Source organism: Pongo abelii, chromosome 2, assembly GCF_028885655.2.
Source record: "Pongo abelii isolate AG06213 chromosome 2, NHGRI_mPonAbe1-v2.0_pri, whole genome shotgun sequence".
NCBI lineage: Eukaryota > Metazoa > Chordata > Mammalia > Primates > Hominidae > Pongo > Pongo abelii.
This window is the reverse complement of record NC_085928.1, coordinates 16,206,002-16,229,100: the sequence shown is the minus strand read 5'-3', so window position 1 is coordinate 16,229,100 and position 23,099 is coordinate 16,206,002. Positions and strand designations below refer to the sequence as shown.

Here is a 23,099-nt window from a genome sequence, read left to right as displayed (position 1 = left end):
GTATCTTAAAATCTAGGAATAAGCATCAAGATCTTATTCAATTTTGAATTAAAGCAGCATGAAGAATAAACTATATTATAAAAATACTTTCTGTAAATTGTTTATATTCGCTTGCATTTATGTTTATTTAAGGAATAGAGGAATGGATTTCATTTATTTCAGAGTTGTTGTAAGAGGTAAATATGAAGTGTTAAGCATGGTGCCTGGCATGTAGTAAGTGTTCCATAAATGTCAGCTATTTTAATTGTCATCGTGAAGCAGGGCCAGCCTTTGTTTATTGACAGAGCAATAATTTGATGATTATTGGAAAATTCTCCTTTCCCAAGGTTTGCTAATTATAATTCCCTAAATTCCACTTATAAATATCCATTACTTTGGATTTAGACTTTTTGCCTTTGGGGCCTTTTTGTTAATATGAAGATTAATCTTTTGGAACAATGGGTAATAACTGGGAGGGGCCTCTGTGGAGCTGGTAATGTTCTATGTCTTGATTTGGTTGGTGGTTACATGTGTCACTGTGTAAAAGTCAAAGCTTAATTTTTGTTCTCTTTTGCATTATACTGTATTTTAATAAGGAGTTAATGTAAATATACCACAGGGAACTATATATCAGAATTATTAGTTGTTGATGTATATTCATATGAATTAGTTTTAAATGGCTTTAATTGCTTAGAGGTTTTTAGGCTTGTTTAACATGTGAAATATCTTAGTACCCTGAATTTCCTCCTAGATGATAGATTTTAATGGCATTGTTTGAACTATGATTTAACTCAAAATTAAATTTTATTTTAAGATCTTCTAAAGTGACAGATTTGGTTAAATTATACATCATTTAGTGGTGTACATATTCATGAAAAAAACTGTTAAACTGGAAAGATTAGTTTTTCTTAAGTTTCTTCATTAATATGTACTGTATTTGCTATGTATTCATTCATTTTGTTCTGATAGAATGACAGACAAGTGGTAGTAGAATGACAGACAAGTGGTAGTAGGCACCAAATGTGCTTTAAAAAAAATTTATGGGCCAACATTCATGAACTAAGTCAGCAGCCATTAAAAATAACATAAAAAAGAAAAATTTATGGGAAAAAAGGACTGAAAATTGAAAACATTCTACCTATATCAGTTTTTTAGCAAGTTGTGAAAACACTGACATTATTTAGTTTTTAGCAGTAGAACACATTAGTCAGGTTCATCTTGGTCTAAACAGGATTCTGTGGAAGCATGGGTGTGAGTAATTCTGTTTTAGAGTATAGCTATTTCTTTTTTCTCAGAATTATGCATACAGAAATAAATAAACTAGATTGTATTTTGTTTGTTCATTTGGTACTTTAAACCATTTTAATTACAAAGCTCTTGAAAAATGATTTATCATTCTGAAACATGCTCATAATTTTTAATATCCAAATATTATTACATTTTATAAAAATTGGTATTTGTATCTATTTTTAGATGACTTCAAACCTGCTTCTATTGACACTTCTTCTGAAGGATACCTTGAGGTCGGTGAAGGTGAACAGGTGACCATAACTCTGCCAAATATAGAAGTGAGTATTTCTGTATATTTAAAGTGATCACTTTTGTGGGATGCTCAGTAAATTTAAATGAAAATAATTGCACAATTTGTGTAGTGATTATTGGTTAAAGTAATTAATAAGCACAGCAAAGCAAAAACCATATTTTAAACTACTTTAGGCAAAAAAAATCTTACAATACTTTAGTCCATTTAATAGTTCCAAGAACTATCATAGCAAATGATTTGAAAAAAAATTAGAGTCTAAACAAATATTTATTAAATTCCTACTGTAAGCCAGATTTTAAACACTGACCTTAGGATAGTAACATATCGCTTGCCTTCTAGTCCTAATCTTTTATAGCAGACAGACACATAAACATCTAGTGTTATAAGTTAGTGCATATACGAAATTCTATGTAACCACATAAGTAGAAGCAAATACTCTGCCTGGTGGAATCTTAAAAAGCTTCTAAAGCAAGCAATATTTCAGCTGAGTCTTTAAAGGACAAGTAAGATTTTATTGGGTAGACAAGGGGTAGAATAAGCAAACAGAACATTATGTGAAAAGCTCTGATGCTGAAAGAACAAAGAGTTTGTGGAATAAGTGACTTTACGTAGTAAATCATAGTATAATGAAAAATGGGCTGGGCGCGGTGGCTCACCCCTGTAATCCCAGCACTTTGGGAGGCCGAAGTGGGTGGATCACGAGGTCAGGAGTTCCAGGCCAGCTTGGCCAATGTGGTGAAGCCCTGTCTCTACTAAAAATACAAAAATTAGCCAGTCGTGGTGGTGGGCACCTGTAGTCCCAGCTATTTGGGAGGCTGAGGCAGGAGAATCGCTGGAACCTGGGAGGCAGAGGTTGCAGTGAGCTGAGATCACGCCACTGCACTCCAGCCTGGGCGACAGAGCGAGACTCTGTCTCAAAAGAAAGAAAGAAAGAAAGAAAAAGAAAAAGAAAAATGATTGATAGCAACAGAGACTAGAAAAGTAGGTCAAGATGAAATTGTGAAGGATATTTTATGTTGTAATGTAGAATTTGGACTTTATCCCGTAGGTATTAGAAAACCATTAGAAGTTTTAATACAGAGAGGTAACATGATTAGATTTGTTAGATTAGAAAATCTCTTTCTTTTTAAAACCACTCCTCAATCTCTGGCTGAAAGTCCAATTATTAGAATTCTAATGATTAGATTGTGTTTTTGAAAGAACTTCAGCTGGAGTTTGAGGAGTGGTTTTAAAAAGAAAGAGACTGTCAGGGAGGCCCTAACCAAAAGTTTTGTCCATTAAAAAAATTTCCAGATGTATCCAAGTAACGGTACCAAATACTATTTGCATAAAAATACAAGTTCTTTGTTGTATGCTCTAGTTTTCTCAGTCCTTGAGTTAGAAATTTTTGAGTATTCAGCTTAAGTTTCTTTTTCTTTTCTTTTATACTGACTTTGTCTATTCTCAGAAAAAAATCAAGACTGTAACTTTATACTTTAATACATAAAGAAAATGCTGGATTTTTTGAGATTTTTTCTTTGTTTTGTTTAATTTTTGTAATAGGGGTGGTTTTGTGCTAGTCCGTCCACATTCTCCTTTATGCATTAATGAGATGGTTTACCATGGTTATACGTATAGCAAGTGAACTCTCTATCCTCTCATCTGCTGTCTTTTTCTTATTTTTATCAGTTAACCATTTATTGAGAGCCCACTGTTTTTTTTTTTTTTTTTCATAGAACAATGATCTGTTTTACAGGAAACAAACCTTGCCTTGAAATTTACACAGTGAGACTATACATAATTGCATGAAAATAGCTATTTTTTAAGACATTTTTCATTCATGAGTATTTTCAAGGTTTTCATACTGTACACATTTCTTAAAACACGTGATACCAGCAGCAACTGAAAATGAATGCCCTATTTGGTACACGTGTGTTATCTACCTCAAGGTAACAAGAGTATGTGGCAAAACATATACCACCCATAGTGCTTCACAAAATGCACTTCTATTTAGCCAGCCTTTGTTGTAGTAAACTATTCTTAATAAAACTCATTCACCATAAAACCTAAAGTATAATAATAATAATAATAATAATAATAATAACTCATTCACTGTTTATAAATGTTCTGGTATGCATTCTTTATAGTGAAGTGTTAATACATCACATCTTATTTATTTTAGCAAATTAGTATATCTTCTGTATTTAATTATAAAAATTAACTTAGTTTTAAAGATTTATTTGCAAATACACTTTTTCCATTTCGCACTATGGTTTGTTGCCTACCTAGCTGAATCTATAATGTCAGCTTATCCTAAGGCTGTCCACATACTTAATTTACTTAAGTGTTCATTTTAAGTAACGTGCTCACTGTGTATAGGAATTTGTATTTTGGAGGTGCCTGATCTACAAAGAAAAATTAATTAGGAATTACTTTATTATAAAATGCTCCTAGAAGTCTTAATTGTGCTTTTTTTTAAAAAAAAAAGAATGTTAGACTTGTGTGCATGGAAGTAATTAAGATACATCATTACTGTAGTTTAAAAGTTGTACATGATAAGATATTTTGTTTTTACTGTATGTTTTTACTGAATGATCTATTCCCCATCCCAAGGCAAGCATGAATAAAATTAGGTTAAACGTAAAAAAAAATAAAGTATATATTCCTTTAACTATTAATTTTTAAGCACTAATATTCAAATATCTAAGCTTTCAAATCTCTAAGCTTTCTTTTTGTGGTAATTTTTAGTGGTGGTGAGGATTTTAGAAAGGAGCTTTTTTGTTTGCTTATTTGTTTATATTCTGGTTTTTTGATTCAGGGAATCTGGTATTTCTGAATTTATAACATTATAGCTTTCTTGTCAAGTTTCTCTGCACCCTTTGGTCTATTCCATTCGAGAATTAAGATTTTTTATTGAGTTGCTAAACTGTGAATACCTAGAGGGCAAGATCTACAAACTTATGTTTCTGATGCCACAAGGCTCGACACAGAACATTGCAAATAGTAACTACTCAGCAAGTGTTGAATTAAGTGGAATTAGTTGCAATACTCAGACCAGATTGCAAATTAGAGAAAACACTATGCTAGGCATTTTACTTCTGTGTGTGAAAAAAAAAAATCAACTGTATAGTAAAGTACATTTGGCTACTTTGATCTCCATTAAAGTCAAATAAAATTATTTACTTCTAAAAATTAAAAACAGAAAAAGATAACTTGTCCTGATTGTATATGTATGCTGAGTGAAACAAAAGTTTAAAAAGTTTACTAGATTAGTGGGAAGTAAGGGTTTGCTATAATTTTACATATGTCTTTTTTTTTTTTTTTTTTTAATTATTATTATTATTATTATTATTATACTTTAGGTTTTATGGTACATGTGTGCAATGTGCAGGTAAGTTACATATGTATACATGTGCCATGCTGGTGCGCTGCACCCACCAACTCGTCATCTAGCATTAGGTATATCTCCCAATGCTATCCCTCCCCCCTCCCCCCACCCCACAACAGTCCCCGAAGTGTGATGTTCCCCTTCCTGTGTCCATGTGTTCTCATTGTTCAATTCCCACCTATGAGTGAGAATATGTGGTGTTTGGTTTTTTGTTCTTGCGATAGTTTACTGAGAATGATGATTTCCAATTTCATCCATGTCCCTACAAAGGACGTGAACTCATCATTTTTTATGGCTGCATAGTATTCCATGGTGTATATGTGCCACATTTTCTTAATCCAGTCTATCATTGTTGGACATTTGGGTTGGTTCCAAGTCTTTGCTATTGTGAATAATGCCGCAATAAACATACGTGTGCATGTGTCTTTATAGCAGCATGATTTATAGTCCTTTGGGTATATACCCAGTAATGGGATGAGAGCCCACTGTTATGTCAGACTGTGTCAGTAACCGTCTCTGGAGATTTTCCTAAGGCTAATTAAATTTGCATGGGCTTTTTATTGAATATTTCCATTTGTTTTCTCTGGAACTGAAGGAAATGAAAAATCTATTTAGTATGAGATGTTGTAGATGAGTTAATCTTTGTATTACTCTGTTATGAAAAATTGTTCAGGTTCTAGTATCTCTAAAACAATTTAGAAATTTAATCTCCAGTAACCTAAGGCTTCTTTGCTTTATGATGTTTATTAAAGAAAAACCTGAACCAACCACTGAATTTTAAAAGTTTAAGGCCTCACATTAACAACAGGAACCATTGCAGCATTCCACTCCAGCCTGGGCAACAAGAGCGAAACTCTGTCTCAAAAAACAAACAAACAAACAACAACAACAACAAACAGGAACCACTAGTCTATTGTCTCAGGCTATATAGCATTATTGATCAGTAATGATTGGTTTGCAGAATCACTTTAGTTGGATTTTTTTTTTTTGCCAAGTAGAATATTGTTTTCTCAAGTTGCCGTCCTCCCATCCTCATCCCTTGCATTGCTCTTCTCCTCCAAAGAAATGAGGATGCTTATGTTTAATAATAAACCCTTGTCATTCATTCATATCTTGCTTTAACCAAGAGTTACCATCTTCCAGGTGTTTGGTTATGGTCTCAATTGCAATATGTCTTAAAGGAAGCACAGTTACAGGAGGCCTATGTTTTCAAGCCTGCGAATTGTAAATTTCAGAAATTGTAAAGAAGTCATTTGGGAAAACGTCACTACCACCACCACCGCCCCTTTCCACAAGCCCCCACAGATATGTCCAAAAAAGAATATGCCTCAGTATTTGTGTGTGTGTATATGCATGGACATTCTGTGTGATAAGTCCTATTCTAGGTAGCTGCCACTGGGAATACAGAAGTAGACTAGACACAGTCAGTGTCCTGAAACATTTTATCATTTAATGGGAGAGACAGGAAATAACTGATTAAAATGTAGAAATCTAAGAACTATAAAAAGATATACATAGAGTATTATAGAAACAGGAAAGAGAGGTATCTCAGCCAGGGTACAGAGAGGAGACATCAGGATACGCTGAGTTTTGAAGATGAGTTAAAATTACCCAGGTAAAGGAGGGAGGGAAGGACATTTTAGTCAGAGAAAAGAAAAAACAAGGACTAAGATACAACAACAAAAGAAAGTTTGTTAAACATCTGAAGAACTACATATAATGCCTAGTGGCATATATGTAGTTACATATGTAGGCGTATATGTAGGCTAGGTCAAAAGGGGTGCATATGAGGACAAGGAGGGTAATATTTAGATATTTAGGAATCAGATTGATAAAGGGTCTATTATATAATATAAATTAATTATAACTCATTTAAACAGTGAAAATGAAAGAGTTGGGGAGAGGGGGGGAGGAGGTATGCAAGGAGAAGGGTTCTGTGCTCCTGAGATTAGTTCAGATGGTCTAACCATTGTTCTATATGTGCATTTTAGTTAATATTGTGTATTAAAGGATAAGTCTTAATGCTCAAAGTATGTTAAAAATAGATGTAGTAAATCAGTCCCTTTATGAATGTCCTTTTATTAGTCTTTAGGAAGGCCTGTCTTCTGGGGGTGACCTTTATTAGTCCATCTCTTGGAGCTAGACATCCTATACTTAGTCACTGGGATGGTGGAAGAGGGAGAAGAGGAAGGATGAAGGGAAGGGCTCTTTGCTAGTATCTCCATATCTAGACAATGGTTTTAGATGATAACCACAGGTCTATATGAGCGTTTTTACTAAAGTGCCTGTGTTCATTGTGGACAAAGTTCATTATTTTGCAACATCTAAGCTTTATGAATGGGGTGACAACTTACGATAAAAACTAGAGCTAGTGAATTAGCCAATTTGTAAATACCTTTGTTATAATTGATAGAAAAGATGCATCTTGGACATGGAATTGTTAAGCCACCTCTGAGCAGTGTATGTCAGGACTTGTTCATTAGGTTGGCAGCAGAGGGGCAGAAGGAAGTATACAGGCAGAGATGTATGCAGATGTGTCCATATATGTCCATACTTACATTTTGATAGCCATTGATGTATGCATCTCTTTTGCCTGTACTATAGGAATACATTAAGTAATTCAATGGAAATATACTTTGCTAATATTTTAATGGTATAGATCTGCTAATGAATTCTCTTAAAAACATTATACTTAGTGTATTCTGTTGCTGTGTGTTTCATTTTAAATTGAGCATTAAGGGAATGCAGCATTTAATTCTCAACTCTGCCAATGCTTTTATCTAGAGACGTGTTGCCATTTTTGTCTTCTATGAAATTTTTGTCCCAAGAAAGGCAGGATTACTTTTTTCTTTTTTAGCAGTTTGAGTTGGTGTAGTGTATTCTTGGTTATCAAAATACTCATACAGCTTTGGAATTTTGAATTGGTAAATATTCATGATGTGTGAAAAATCATGATACATACTGTACAATCTCAGTCCCATGAAATTGGATGTTGTGTCTACACACACACACAGGATCTAGAAGAACATGTCAAACTATAAACTGCTTGTAATTGTGAATGACTTTGTTCTTTGCTTCTTGTGTTTTTCAGTTTCCTATAATGCACATATTAACTTTTAAAAAATAAGGATTATTTTAAAAGCCCCCCCGCCACAAAAAAAAGAGAATGAAAGAGTTATTTAGATTACTGTCTGTCAAAAGCAAATATTGTTTCTCCTGGGTATGTAGTCCTTGAACAATCGTGAATAACAATGGAAATTACATTCTCAAATAGACTTTGTGAGGGGTTTCCCCCTTCACTTAAAGAACATCTTTAAGGAGGTAGGAGGTTTGCTTTTCTTCAGTGTTCTTAATTCTGTAGGTATTTTGTGGAAATGTAATGGTTATGAGTTTGAGGCATTTAGATTCTTCTATTGTTTACATGAACTTGCTTTCATCATCCTGGTATAACCGCCTAGGAAGCTTAGAGTCAGACCATAAAATAGAGCTTTTATTATATTATAATTTTAAGAGTACCTTTGGTTCTTTGATAGGGTATATTTTCTAATTCCATTTGTCTTAGGTTTCTATGGTATTACCAAATAGAAAAAAACTAATAAAAACGAACACTGATAGTCTGGTTAAATAGTGGGCATTTACAAATCTCTCTTCTTACAAACAGTTCTCTATGATTGCTACAAAATTTCGAAGTGTTGAATTTTGAAAGAAAAAGTTTTACTTAACTTGACTGTTAAGATTTGTCATTGGTGCTGAGATTGGCATATTTTTGGCGTTGACTCTTTATCTTACGGGGTGCTTCTGTGGGCTTTTACGAAATAGCCCACTGGAAACTTCTAACTATCCTTCTATTATTCAGGCAATGCATTTCTAGTGGTTATGTATAATTCAACCCTCAAATCCTACACTTATGAGGCTCCTATATGTATGAGGGGTATTCCAGATGACCCTCTTGGGCAAAGTCCCTTCCCAAATGTACCTAGTCTGGTTTTCTCCAATGGGTTTACTTAGCCGACATAGGAAAATAGTCCATTACATTCTTGGGACCTCACCTGATTTTAGGACCAGAGTCCTATTTTAACATCCTTTTAAAGTTATATTTCTTAATGAAGTATATCTTTAATTATTACAAAATAACATTTTTGTCCTATTTTTGTGTTTTTAAGCTTAAGTGCCTACTTCTCTGATATATATATGTATGTATATATATATATCAACCTTTTTTTCTTTTGTGTGTTCATAGAATCTTAGTGTCTCTTCCTTTTATTTAGCTGACATTTATATAGCTACTTTTACTTTTTTTCTTTTGTGTATTCATAGAATCTTAGTGTCTCTTCCTTTCATTTAGCTGACATTTTGTATGAAGTATATCTTTTGTTAATATAATATGCTGTTTTATTTTTAAACCCAGTTTGGCACTTTCTGTTTTTATTGGGAGAATACTGTCTATTCAGTCTATTCACATTTAGTTCAAAATTGATATATTTCATTTTTATTTATCTTATAGTTTATTAGTTTTTAAGTATTTGTTGTTTCTTCTTTTATATTCTTTATTAGTTTTACCAACCATTTCTTTTTTTCCCTTTGTCTTTGATTTTTTTTTCATTACTTTTTTTCATTACTCTTATTACTTTGGGAGTACTAGTATACTTTTCCATTCCATTATTGATTATTTTCTTTTCCTGGCGTTCATAATGAGGCATATGATTTTATTTTCTTATATGAAAACTGAGTTCCTCCATTATTTTCCTACCTCTATCAAGTGAGATTTTTAGAATACATTTATTATCCCTTAATAATAAGACTTTTTTCTCCTCCCTTCCGCTTCTCTTTCTTTCCACCTCAGCCAAACACCTAAGTTTTTGCCAAGATATTGTATTACATTATAGAATGTCTTCATGTCAAGAATATTTATTTAGCTCTTACATTATACATTCTCAGTCTATTCTTATTCTTTTTTTTTTATTATTTTTTGAGACGGAGTCTCGCTCTGTCACCCAGGCTGGAGTGCAGTGGCGCAATCTTGGCTCACTGCAACCTCCACCTCCTAGGTTCGAGCAATTCTCCTGCCTCAGCCTCCCAAGTAGCTGGGATTACAGGCGGTGCCCGCCACCACGCCCAGCTAATTTTTTGCATTTTTAGTAGAGTTGAGGGTTCACCATGTTGACCAGGCTGGTCTCGAACTCCTGACCTCAGATGATCCACCTCCCTTGGCCTCCCAAAGTGCTGGGATTGCAGGCATGAGCCACCATGCCCGGCCAAGTCTATTCTTATCCTTTTAAAGTTAAGTATATATAAATAGCCAGATTTCTTTTATCACTTCTTTTATTTATATTTATATTTTCTCTTCATTCCCCTATGTTGAGGTGTTGGTTCTGATTCCTTTGTTGTATGGTTAAGAGTCCTTTTATTCCCTCAAATAACATATGCACACACTTATTTTATTTTATTTATTTTTTAGAGACAAGATTTCATTCTGCCACTCAGGCTGGAGTGCAGTGGCACAATTATAGCCCACTGCAGCCTCAAACTCCTGGGCTCAAGCAAGCCTCCTGCCTCAGCCTTCCAAGCAACTAGGACTACAAATGTGCACCACCATGCCCAACTAATTTTTAATTTTTTTTTGTGGACACAGGTTGTCCCCATGTTGCCCATGCTGGTCGGAAACTCCTGGGCTCAAGTGATCCTTAGCCATCTAAAATGGTGGGATTACACGCATGAGTCACCACACATGGCCCACTCACTTATTTTATATTTTATTTTGCAGTTTTGTCTTTTGGTTGACCATCCTAAGTCAGTCATTCATGTAAACCAATTATAAGCAATTCTATGTGGTTTGTAAACAGTGGCAAATTGAGAAAGTTGGAGAGTAGATGAGAAGATCATGGAGGGTCCATGTGCAGGTTTATGGAATATGGCTTTATCTGAATACATAGTTTTTTAAGCACAGAAAGATTTTTAAGCATGGGAACAATACGATTAGATTTGCCTGCCTGCAGAATGGGGAACAAAATTGGAAAGAGAGTAGGGAGGAGAATAACAATAATCTAGGTGAATGACAATTGAAGGTGTGTAATCACAGTGAACATGGAGCTGATAGGAGGTATTCAATAGTTATTTAGAGGCAATGATAGTTCATATGCTTAGTAGTTGTCTGGTACTTTACTAGTTGCCTTTCTTGGGGTATTGAATAAGGAATGGACAGAAACTGAAGCTTAAAAGTTAGGAATGGTGCTCAATTTAATGAGGGAGAAAGTTTACATTTATAAAACTTGTTCAAAATGTAGATGGCAGGTGTAGAGATTATGAAAGATTTGTTTCATTTGTTACTTATGACCAGAAATTGTCTATATTGTTCGTATTTAACATTCATTGAATATTTATAAAGGTCTTGGTACTTCTTCAGGTGCTGAGAGCAATTTTTAAAAAATTAATGATTAGTTCTTATTTTCAGGAGCTCAGAGAACAATAATACATTGTAATTTTTAGATGTATTCCATTCTAATTGAGACTACAGATATCATTAAGAAGAATATATTGCACAAATCTCTTATCAACTGTAATTTGGAGTCCTTAGGTAACTATTTTGGGGTATCTTACTTGTTTCAGTCAACACATCTGAAAAATTTACTTACCAGCCAAGTAGACCCACTTTGTTTTGTTAGGATCATGCTCCTGACTCTCCAGCTTACCAGGGCTTCAACTAAGTGCTCCACATCTAACCGTTTTAGAGCTAGCCCAGACATGTCTTCATCTATGTGTTGTGCATTCTTGATTTTCTGTAGATTACTTTAGTCTTTGGGAGAGGTAAAAAACCCACAAACAACTGTTCCTTTATTGTACATTTATAATTTTCCCTCCATACCTTCAGAAATCTCTAACCTACCCATCTTTTATGGCATTTTCAATTACCAAATTTATCTTATACTCCTCCTAGTGGTCATTTAGTAAATCTCTAATGATTAACTTTAATATGATACACCACTTAGCCTTTTTAGAGCTCATCCTTTTCTAACATGATCTAACAGTACCATTTTATTATTTTTGTAATATTTGACAAAATTATTATGATAAATCCACTAAAATGTAATGTACTTTTATAAACTTCAAAGACAAACATACACAAATAATTGTTTAGAAATACATATATGTGGGATAAAGCAAAAGAATGACAAATGTAAAATTCCTTCAGGTTTGATGGGGCAGGGACAAAAGATAGGGGAGGAGCATGTAAGTAGATGTAGTTTATTAGTAATGATCTATGTTTCTTCTATTGCCAACAGAATTGTATAATGAATGACATGTACCCATCACTGAGCTTTAACAATTATCAACATTTTGCTAATCTTTTTATTTTTTAATCTAATGTCTTACCATTTTTTTCCTTGGCATATTGTATAGCAAATTCCAGACAATGTGCCATTTCATCAGTGCTTACTTATGTATCTCTAACTGATAAGGACATTTTATCTAAGCACCATGCTATTATCACAAATAACATAATTGATAATAATACTTCGTCCATAGTCACAATTTTGTGATGATCTCAAAAATGTGTTTTTACAGACATTTGTCTGTAAAATGTCCTAACTAGAATCCAAATAAGATTTCTACATTGTATTTGAATATTGTATTTCTTGTCCCTTTTATTCTTTAAAAGTCCCTTCCTTTCCTCTCCGCCTCTTTTTTAATTTATCTTTTTTAGAGACAGAGTCTCACTGTGTTGCCCAGGTTGGAGTGCAGTGGCTATTCATGGATGTGGTTATGTCACACTGAAGCCTAGAACTCCTGGCTTCAAGCTGTCCTCCCGCTTCAGCACCCATCCTCCACAAGTAGCTGGTACTACAGTGCCTGCACCTGGCTCTCTTCCCTTTTTTATGCCATTGGTTTGTTGGAAAAACGGTATTATCTATCCTAGAGAATATACCTACATTCTGGACTTCAAATTACTTCTATCTGGATGTATTTAACTTGCTCCTCTATTCCTTCTATTTTCTATAAATTGGTAGTTATATATCTAAGGGCAGGCTGGATTACAGATTCTTTGGGGTTTGATAAGAATTAAATTCTTTGGGGTTTTTGGCAAGAGTATTTTATGGATGGCGCAGTGTACTTTCATGTGACATCATTAAGCACATAATGTCTGCTTATCTCACTTTTAATTATGCTAAAATTAATTAGTGGGTTTAGTGTAAGAGGTGTTCCTTAATATGCATAGGGAGGTACTGCTTTAAGAAAATGCCAGATTTTAAAAATTAAACTTATAAGGCAATAAGAAAGAAGATGAGGAGGCTGGGCGCAGTGGCTCATGCCTGTAATCACAGCACTTTGGGAGACTGAGATGGGTGGATTACTTGAGGTCAGGAGTTCGAGACCAGCCTGACCAACATGGTGAAACCCCGTCTCTACTAAAAATATAAAAATTAGCTGGGCGTGGTTGTCCATGCCTATAGTCCCAACTACTCTGGAGGCTGAGGCAGGAGAATCACTTGAATCCGGGAGGTGGAGGTTGCAGTGAGCTGAGATCGTGCCATTGCACTCCAGCCCGGGCAACAGAGCAAGACTCTGTCTCAAAAAAAAAGGAGGAATAGAAAATATGATGCAAGGCTCTGTTTCCTTATCCATAAAATATATTGGTTGTATTCGAATTGAATCTCAATTACTCATTATAGGCCAAAGAAACAAATCTTTACTGTCCCAAGGTGAGTACCTCCTCTCTTCCCTTTCCTCAACGACAGCAGCTTTGAGATTTCAGCCTATCTTCATCTGTCTTTTTTACTACACTCTTTGGATTCAGGGTAGTAAATTTAGGTAGTTTATGGGTGACTTGAAGTATAGCATAGAAGGAGAAACCCAGAATCAAGATTTCAAAGGCCTTCCCAACTGAATTCCTATGATAAATTTTAAGTAATAATAATTAACTTTTTAAACAGGGTTCAACTCCACCAGTAACTGTTTTCAAAGGTTCAAAAAAACCTTACTTAAAAGAATGCATTTTGATTATTAACCATGATACTGGAGAATGTCGACTAGAAAAACTCAGCAGCAACATCACTGTAAAAAAAACAAGGTATGTGGTTTAATGAAATAAATTATATTATAAACATAAATTTCTAAGGAAATGTCAGGAAAAAATTTACTATATTAAGTCACATTATAATATAAGAGTTATTTCTGTGTGGTACAAAAATGTTTTAATCTTCTTCTAAGTTTAAATTTGGTGGAGATCCTAAGCCAAAAGCTTTTTACCACATCACCCTGTGATATATAAAAGCTTGTTTTGCTTCTAAATGCTTTCTATAGGTATAGGTACACTTTTTATCCTATTGCAGATACTTCTGTATAACTGAATTGAAGGAAGCCATTATACATTCTCTAAAATAATTTCATCTTCATTAGTAAAAATTTATTGAGTACCTAGGATGTGTAAGGTACTAGAAAAAGGAAAGTTTGCTCTGCAAACACCTCAAAACTTCTGCATTTTATTCAGATAAACAGACTATTCCATTTAAACAGTCAATAGGAGAATATACCCATCTCAAATCCTTTTTGGAAATAGGTAACACATTACTTACCATGTAATATAAGGATGTTTGCTCTAAAAGCCATGCAAATAGTATAGACAAAAATTGCTCTAGGAATTAAGAAAAAGGAGAAGTAATAGTAGATTGGAAAATTCAGGGAGGCCTTTTTGATGTACCTTAAGAGGAGGTTAGGATCATAAGAATTACCTTGAGTGCTTGTTAAAAATTAGTTCCCGAATCCAACCTTAAATCAGAGAAGGATCCTGGGAAACTCTATTTTTTAATATCCCCTCACCTCTACCATCCATGCCCTGCTGTGATTCACACCAGAAGAAAGTTTGTGAAATACCGATTTAATTGATTAGAGAGGAGATGAGGATGTAAGACAAGTTTGATATCTGACTTATTCAGCGCCAATGAGTAAGACCTACTTGAACGGAGCAGAGGTTTGTCTCTGTACCTGTGTATATGTTTTGGAAAGTAGGGGGCGATGTTGATATTGGGCTAGAGGTAAGGTTGTAACTGTTGGTTGAGGTTAGTGCCATCAATATTAACTAAGAAATTAGGACATTATCTTGCTGGTAGTGGTTACATATTAAAATCTTTTTAACCAGGGATTGGCATGTTTACAGTTTTGTTTTAAAACATTAATTCAGTAGAGAAACTGAGTAAATGAAACAATGTAGGAATCAGAAACATGTATAAACCAGGATTTTTGAGGGCAGGAATGAAGAGAAAAGTGAGGTTCTAAAGACTTTTTGAAGGAAGAACTGACAGGATTTGGTGACTGGAAATGGGAGAGGCAAAAATCAAGCATACTTTTGTTATACACTCTTCTTAAAGATATTGAGAAAGAAGTATATGAATCTCCTTTATTATCATGCCTGTCTTATGAATGCAAACTGTAGAAGTGATTTAGTTTTAACAGAAATGATAATCTTAGAACTTATGGAATATATCATACCTGCTATACACCTATATTTTTCCTTTTATTTTAGTCATTTATGAATATCTTATCTGTTCAATTTAAGCAATGGCTTTTTTTTTTTTTTTTTGGTTGTTGCTTTATTTATTTTTAAATAGAGATGGAGGGTCTCATTATATTGCCCAGGCTGGTCTTGAACTCCTGGCCTCAAACCATCTTCCTTCCTCAGCCTCCAAAAGTGCTGGGATTACAGGCATGAGCCACTGCACCAGCCTGGATTTTTGTTTTTGTTTTTGTTTTATGAGACAGGGTCTCATTCTGTCACCCAGGCTGGAGTGCAGTGGCGCAATCATAGCTTACTGCAGCTTCTAACTCCTGGGCTCAAATGATCCTCCCACAGTCTCCTAAGTAGCTGAGATTACAGGTGTGCATCATCATGCCCAGCTAATATTTTTATTATTTTTATACAGACAGGGTCTAATTATGTTGACCAGGCTGGTCTTGAATTCCTGGCCTCAAGTAATCCTCCCACTTCAGCCTCCCAATATGCTGGGATTACAGGCATGAGGCACCAAGCCCGGCACTGGTTTTGTTTTTGTTCTTGTTTGTATCCCTCAATGGACATGTGTATCACAGAAATAGAACTTGATAAATACTTGTTAAATAATGAACAAATTAACGTTTTAATTATGGAATATTATTCTAAAGATGTTTAGGAAAAGAATAAGTGGTCAGTTTTAGTAACTTTGTAAGTTGAAATTTTTGTTACATTGCTGTCATACCTGTTTCAATATCTGATATTCTTAATTGCAGAGTTGAAGGAAGCAGTAAAATTCAGTATCGTAAAGAACAACAGCAACAACAAATGTGGAATTCAGCCAGGACTCCCAATCTTGTAAAACATTCTCCATCTGAAGATAAGATGTCCCCAGCATCTCCAATAGATGATATCGAAAGAGGTAAAATCTAAGTGTATGTAACATCCCTTTATAAGAGATAATTAAGAAATGTTAAGGCCAGGCACAGTGGCTCACACCTGTAATCCCAGCACTTTAGGAGGCCGAGGCAGGCGGATCATGAGGTCAGTAGTTCAACACCAGCCTGGCCAACATGGTGAAACCCCATCTCTGCTAAAAATACAAAAATTAGCTGGGCATGGTGGCATCCGCCTGTGGTCCCACCTACTCGGCAGGCTGAGGCAGAAGAATCACTTGAACCTGGGAGGCAGAGGTTGCAGTGAGCCGAGATCGCGCCACTGCACTCCAGCCTGGGTGACAGGGTGAGACTCCATCTCAAAAAAAAAAAGAAAAAGAAATGCTAGATGAATTTTTTCATTTTAATTAACAGTGGTACTAATTATAAATGTTTACCAAAAGCATAATATTTTTTGTAATTTTGCATTTTTCTGAGGTAATGATGTAGCTTATGATTTTTAGTTTTATGTAAGCAATATACATATAAGAGAATTTGTATCATTTTATTTATTTTTTTGTTATACTTTAAGTTCTAGGGTACATGTACACAACATGCAGGTTTGTTACATATGTATACATGTGGCATGTTGGTGTGCTGCACCTATTAACTCATCATTTACATTAGGTATTTCTCCTAATGCTATCCCTCCCCTCTCCCCCCACCCCATGACAGGTCCCGGTGTGTGATGGACACCCTGTGTCCAAGTGTTCTCGTTGTTCAATTCCCACCTATGAGTGAGAACATGTGGTGTTTGGTTTTCTGTCCTTGCAGTAGTTTGCTCAGAATGATGATTTCCAGCTTCATCCATGTCCCTACAAAGGACGTGAATGCATCCTTTTTTATGGCTGCATAGTATTCCATGGTGTATATGTGCCACATTTTCTTAATCCAGTCTATCATTGATGGACATTTGGGTTGGTTCCAAGTCTTTGCTGTTGTGAATAGTGCTGCAATAAACATACGTGTGCATGTGTCTTTATAGCAGCATGATTTATAATCCTTTGGGTATATACCCAGTAATGGGATGGCTAGGTCAAATGGTATTTCTAGTTCTAGATCCTTGAGGAATTGCCACACAGTCTTCCACAATGGTTGAACTAGTTTACAGTCCCATCAACAGTGTAAAAGTGTTCCTATTTCTCCACATCCTCTCCAGCACCTGTTGTTTCCTGCCTTTTTAATGGTCACCATTCTAACTGGTGTGAGATGGTATCTCATTGTGGTTTTGATTTGCATTTCTCTGATGACCAGTGATGATGAGCATTTTTTCATGTGTCTGTTGGCTGCATAAATGTCTTCTTTTGAGAAGTGTCTGTTCATATCCTTTGCTCACTTGTTGATGGGGTTGTTTGTTTTTTTCTTGTAAAATTGTGTAAGTTCTTTGTAGATTCTGGATATTAGCCCTTTGTCAAATGGGTAAGTTGCAAAAATTTTCTCCCATTCTGTAGGTTGCCTGTTCACTCTGATGGTAGTTTCTTTTGCTGTGCAGAAGCTCTTTAGTTTAATTATATCCCATTTGTCTATTTTGCCTTTTGTTGCCATTGCTTTTGGTGTTTTAGTCATGAAGTCCTTGCCCATGCCTATGTCCTGAATGGTATTGCCTAGGTTTTCTTCTAGGGTTTTTATGGTTTTAGGTCTAACATTTAAGTCTTTAATCCATCTTGAATTAATTTTAGTATAAGGTGTAAGGAAAGGATCCAGTTTCAGCTTTTTACATATGGCTAGCCAGTTTTCCCAGCACCATGTATTAAATAGGGAATCCTTTCCCCATTGCTTGTTTGTGTCAGGTTTGTCAAAGATCAGATGATTGTAGATGTGTGGTGTGATTTCTGAAGCCTCTGTTATGTTCCATTGGTTTATATATGTGTTTTGGTACAGTACTATGCTGTTTTGGTTACTGCAGCCTTGCAGTATATTTTGAAGTCAGGTAGCATGATGCTTCCAGCTTTGTTCTTTTTGCTTAGGATTGTCTTGGCAATGCCGGCTCTTTTTTGTGTCCGTATGACTTTAAAGTAGTTTTTTTCCAATTCTCTGAAGAAAGCCATTGATAGCTTGATGGGGATGGCATTGAATCTATAAATTACCTTGGGGAGTATGGCCATTTTCACCATATTGACTCTTCCTATCCATGAGCATGGAATATTCTTCCATTTGTTTGTGTCCTCTTTTATTTTGTTGAGCAGTGGTTTGTAGTTCTGCTTGAAGAGGTCCTTCACATCCCTTGTAAGTTGGATTCCTAGGTATTTTATTCTCTTTGAAGCAATTGTGAATGGGAGTTCACTCATGATTTGGCTCTCTGTTTGTCTGTTATTGGTGTATAGGAATGCTTGTGATTTTTGCACGTTGATTTTGTATCCTGAGACTTTGCTGAAGTTGCTTATCAGCTTAAGGAGATTTGGGGCTGAGATGATGGGGTTTACTAAATACACAATCATGTCATCTGCAAACAGGGACAATTTGACTTCCTCTTTTCCTAATTGAATACCCTTTGTTTCTTTCTCCTGCCTGATTGCCCTGGCCAGAACTTCCAACACTATGTTGAATAGGAGTGGTGAAAGAGGGCATCCCTATCTTGTGCCAGTTTTCAAAGGGAATGCTTCCAGTTTTTGCCCATTCAGTATGATATTGGCTGTGGGTTTGTCATAAATAGCTCTTATTATTTTGAGATACGTTCCATCAATACCTAGTTTATTGAGAGTTTTTAGCATGAAGGGCTGTTGAATTTTGTCAAAGGCCTTTTCTGTATCTATTGAGATAATCAGGTGGTTTTTGTCATTGGTTCTGTTTATGTGATGGATTACATTTATTGATTGGCATATGTTGAACCAGCCTTGCATCCCAGGGATGAAGCCGAGTTGATCATGAGGGATAAGCTTTTTGATGTGCTGCTGGATTCAGTTTGCCAGTATTTTATTGAGGATTTTTGCATTGGTGTTCACCAGGGATACTGGTCTAAAATTCCCTTTTTTTGTTGTGTCTCTGCCAGGCTTTGGTATCAGGATGATGCTGGCCTCATAAAATGAGTTAGGGAGGATTCTGTCTTTTTCTATTGATTGGAATAGTTTCAGAAGGAATGGTACCAGCTCCTCTTTCTACTTCTGGTAGAATTCGGCTGTGAATCCATCTGGTCCTGGCCTTTTTTTGGTTGGTAGGCTATTAATTGTTGCCTCAATTTCAGAGCCTGTATTGGTCTATTCAGGGATTCAATTTCTTCCTGGTTTAGTCTTGGGAGGGTGTATGTGTCCAGGAATTTATCCATTTCTTCTAGATTTTCTAGTTTATTTGCGTAGAGGTGTTTGTAGTATTCTCTGATGGTAGTTTGTATTTCTGTGGGATCAGTGGTGATATCCTGTTTATCATTTGTTATTGTATCTATTTGATTCTTCTCTTTCTTCTTTATTAGTCTTGCTAGTGGTCTATCAATTTTGTTGATCTTTTCAAAAACCAGCTCCTGGATTCATTGATTTTTTGAAGGGTTTTTTTATGTCTCTATCTCCTTTAGTTCTGCTCTGATCTTAGTTATTTCTTGCCTTCTGCTAGCTTTTGAATTTGTTTGCTCTTGCTTCTTTAGTTCTTTTAATGGTGATGTTAGGGTGTCAATTTTAGGTCTTTCCTGCTTTCTCTTGTGGGCATTTAGTGCTATAAATTTCCCTCTACACACTGCTTTAAATGTGTCCCAGAGATTCTGGTATGTTGTGTCTTTTTTCTCATTGGTTTCAAAGGACATCTTTATTTCTGCCTTCATTTTGTTATGTACCCAGTAGTCATTCAGGAGCAGGTTGTTCAGTTTCCATGTAGTTGTGCGTTTTGAGTGAGTTTCTTAATCCTGAGTTCTAATTTGATTGCACTGTGGTCTGAGAGACAGTTTGTTGTGATTTCTATTCTTTTATATTTGCTGAGGAGAGCTTTACTTCCAACTATGTGGTCAATTTTGGAATAAGTGTGATGTGGTGCTGAGAAGAATGTATATTCTATTGATTTGGGGTGGAGAGTTCTGTAGATGTTTATTAGGTCCGCTTGGTGCAGAGCTGAGTTCATATCCTGTATATCCTTGTTAACCTTCTGTCTCATTGATCTGTCTAATATTGACAGTGGGGTGTTAAAGTCTCCCATTATTATTGTTTGGGAGTCTAAGTCTCTTTGTATGTCTCTAAGGACTTGCTTTATGAATCTGGGTTCTCCTGTACTGGGTGCATATATATTTAGGATAGTTAGGTCTTCTTGTTGAATTGATCCCTTTCCATTATGTAATGGCCTTCCTTGTCTCTTTTGATCTTTGTTGGTTTAACGTCTGTTTTGTCAGAAAATAGTATTCCAACCCCAGCTTTTTTTTTGTTTTCCATTTGCATGATAGATCTTCCTCCATCCCTTTATTTTGAGCCTATGTGTGTCTCTGCATGTGAGATGTGTCTCCTGAATACAGCACACTGATGGGTCTTGACTCTTTATCCAATTTGCCAGTCTGTGTCTTTTAATTGGAGCATTTAGCTTATTTACATTTAAGGTTAATATTGTTATGTGTGAATTTGATCCTGTCATTATGATGTTGGCTGGTTATTTTGCTCATTAGTTCATGTAGTTTCTTCCTAGCATCAATGGTCTTTACAATTTGGCATGTTTTTGTAGTGGCTGGTACCAGTTGTTCCTTTCCATGTTTAGTGCTTCCTTCAGGAGCTCTTTTAGGGCAGGCCTGGTGGTGAGAAAATCTCTCAGCATTTGCTTGTCTGTAAAGGATTTTATTTCTCCTTCACTTATGAATTAGTTTGGCTGGGTATGAAATTCTGGGTTGAAAATTCTTTTCTTTAAGAATGTTGAATATTGGCCCCCATGCTCTTCTGGCTTGTAGAGTTTCTGCCGAGAGATCTGCTGTTAGTCTGATGGGCTTCCCTTTGTGGGTAACCCGACATTTCTCTCTGGCTGCCTTTAACATTTTTTCCTTCATTTCAACGTTGGTGAATCTGACAATTATGTTTCTTGGAGTTGCTCTTCTCGAGGAGTATCTTTGTGGTGTTCTCTGTATTTCCTGAATTTGAATGTTGGTCTGTGTTGCTAGGTTGGGGAAGTTCTCTTGGATAATATCCTGAAGAGTGTTTTCCAACTTGGTTCCATTCTCCCTGTCACTTTGAGGTACACTAATCAAACGTAGATTTGGTCTTTTCACATTGTCCCATATTCCTGGAGGCTTTGTTCATTTCTTTTTACTCTTTTTACTCTAAACTTCTCTTCTCACTTCATTTCATTCATTTGATCTTCAATCACTGAAACCCTTTCTTCCACTTGATCTAATTGGCTACTGAAGCTTGTGGAAGCATCACGTAGTTCTCGTGCCATGGTTTTCAGCTTCATCAGGTCATTTAAGGTCTTCTCTAAGCTGTTTATTCTAGTTAGCCATTCATCTAGTCTTTTTTCAAGGTTTTTAGCTTCTTTGTGATGGGTTCGAACATCCTCCTTTAGCTGGGAGAAGTTTGTTATCACCGATCGTCTGAAGACTTCTTCTCTCTACTCGTCAAAGTCATTTGGCCCCTACTGGGAGGTGTCTCCCAGTTAGGCTACTCGGGGGTCAGGGACCCACTTGAGGAGGAAGTCTGTCCGTTCTCAGATCTCGAAGTCTGTGCTGGGAGAACCACTACTCTCTTCAAAGCTGTCAGACAGGGATGTTTAAGTCTGCAGAAGTTTCTGCTGCCTTTTGTTCAGCTATGCCCTGCCCCCAGAGGTGGAGTCTACAGATGCAGGCAGGCCTCTTTGAGCTGCGGTGGGCTCCACCTGGTTCAAGCTTCCAGGCTGCTTTGTTTACCTACTCAAGTCTCAGCAATGGCGAGATGCCCCTCCCTCAGCCTCCCTGCCACCTTGCAGTTTGATCTCAGACTGCTGTGCTAGCAGTGAATGAGGCTCTGTGGGCATGGGACCCTCCGAGCCAGGTGCAGGATATAATCACCTGGTTTGCCGTTTGCTAAGACCATTGGAAAAGCACAGTATTAGGGGTGGGAGTGTCCCGATTTTCCAGGTACTGTCTGTCACAGCTTCCCTTTGCTAGGAAAGGGAATTCCCCGACCCCTTGCACTTCCCAGGTGAGGCAATGCCCTGCCCTGCTTCAGCTCACACTCCGTGGGCTGCACCCACTGTCCAACAAGCCCCAGTGAGACGAACTCAGTACCTCAGTTGGAAATGCAGAAATCACCCATCTTCTGCATGGCTCACAGTGGGAGCTGTAGACTGGAGCTGTTCCTATTCAGCCATCTTGGAACCTCCCCTTGTATCATTTTAAATTACTATTCAGGGTAAAAAAAAAATGACTCTTTAGATATATATAACTAGAGTTTTCTTCTTTTTGGCAATTGTGATGACTCAAATTCAATTCCTCACAGCATCTTCCTGTCAAAATTTTTTATGTATGGCCAAACTGTAGATATTTAAGATGTCACCAATTCCATAGGGAAATGGGGAAATATAGTAAGCAGAATAAGCAGGCAACTTTTTCTGAATTGCTGCTTACTTCTCAGAAGGGAGGTATTTTTGGGGAAGTACATACAGTCCTTTTGTAAGTAAGAAAACTTAAATCTCCATTTTTTTTCTAGCTGCAGTGTGGGTTATCGATGTTGTAGTAATTGTGGCTGCAGTGAGACCCTGGTCACTAAAGTATATTTGCTTCTACACTTTGCCTTCTTAAAATTTTCACATAGCTGTCCAATTTCAGTGTTCCCTTCTAAGCCCAGTAGAGTATTCATTCTCTAATCGATTAGTAGCTCCTATGCAAACAATAAAAAAGACAAGTCCAGAACCCTTGGCGAT

General features: G+C 36.1%; 1 protein-coding gene across 2 annotated transcripts in view; it reads left to right on the top strand.

Moving 5' to 3' along the window:
- EAF2 (ELL associated factor 2) overlaps window positions 1-23,099 on the top strand; it is a 63,948-nt gene that overhangs the window by 7,728 nt on the left and 33,121 nt on the right. For both annotated transcript variants that reach the window (XM_002813231.5, XM_054551413.2), the window contains exons 2-4: window positions 1,453-1,547; window positions 13,820-13,956; window positions 16,149-16,294. In XM_002813231.5, the coding sequence (XP_002813277.1) occupies window positions 1,453-1,547; window positions 13,820-13,956; window positions 16,149-16,294 (378 nt within the window). The remainder of the gene's footprint in view (window positions 1-1,452; window positions 1,548-13,819; window positions 13,957-16,148; window positions 16,295-23,099) is intronic.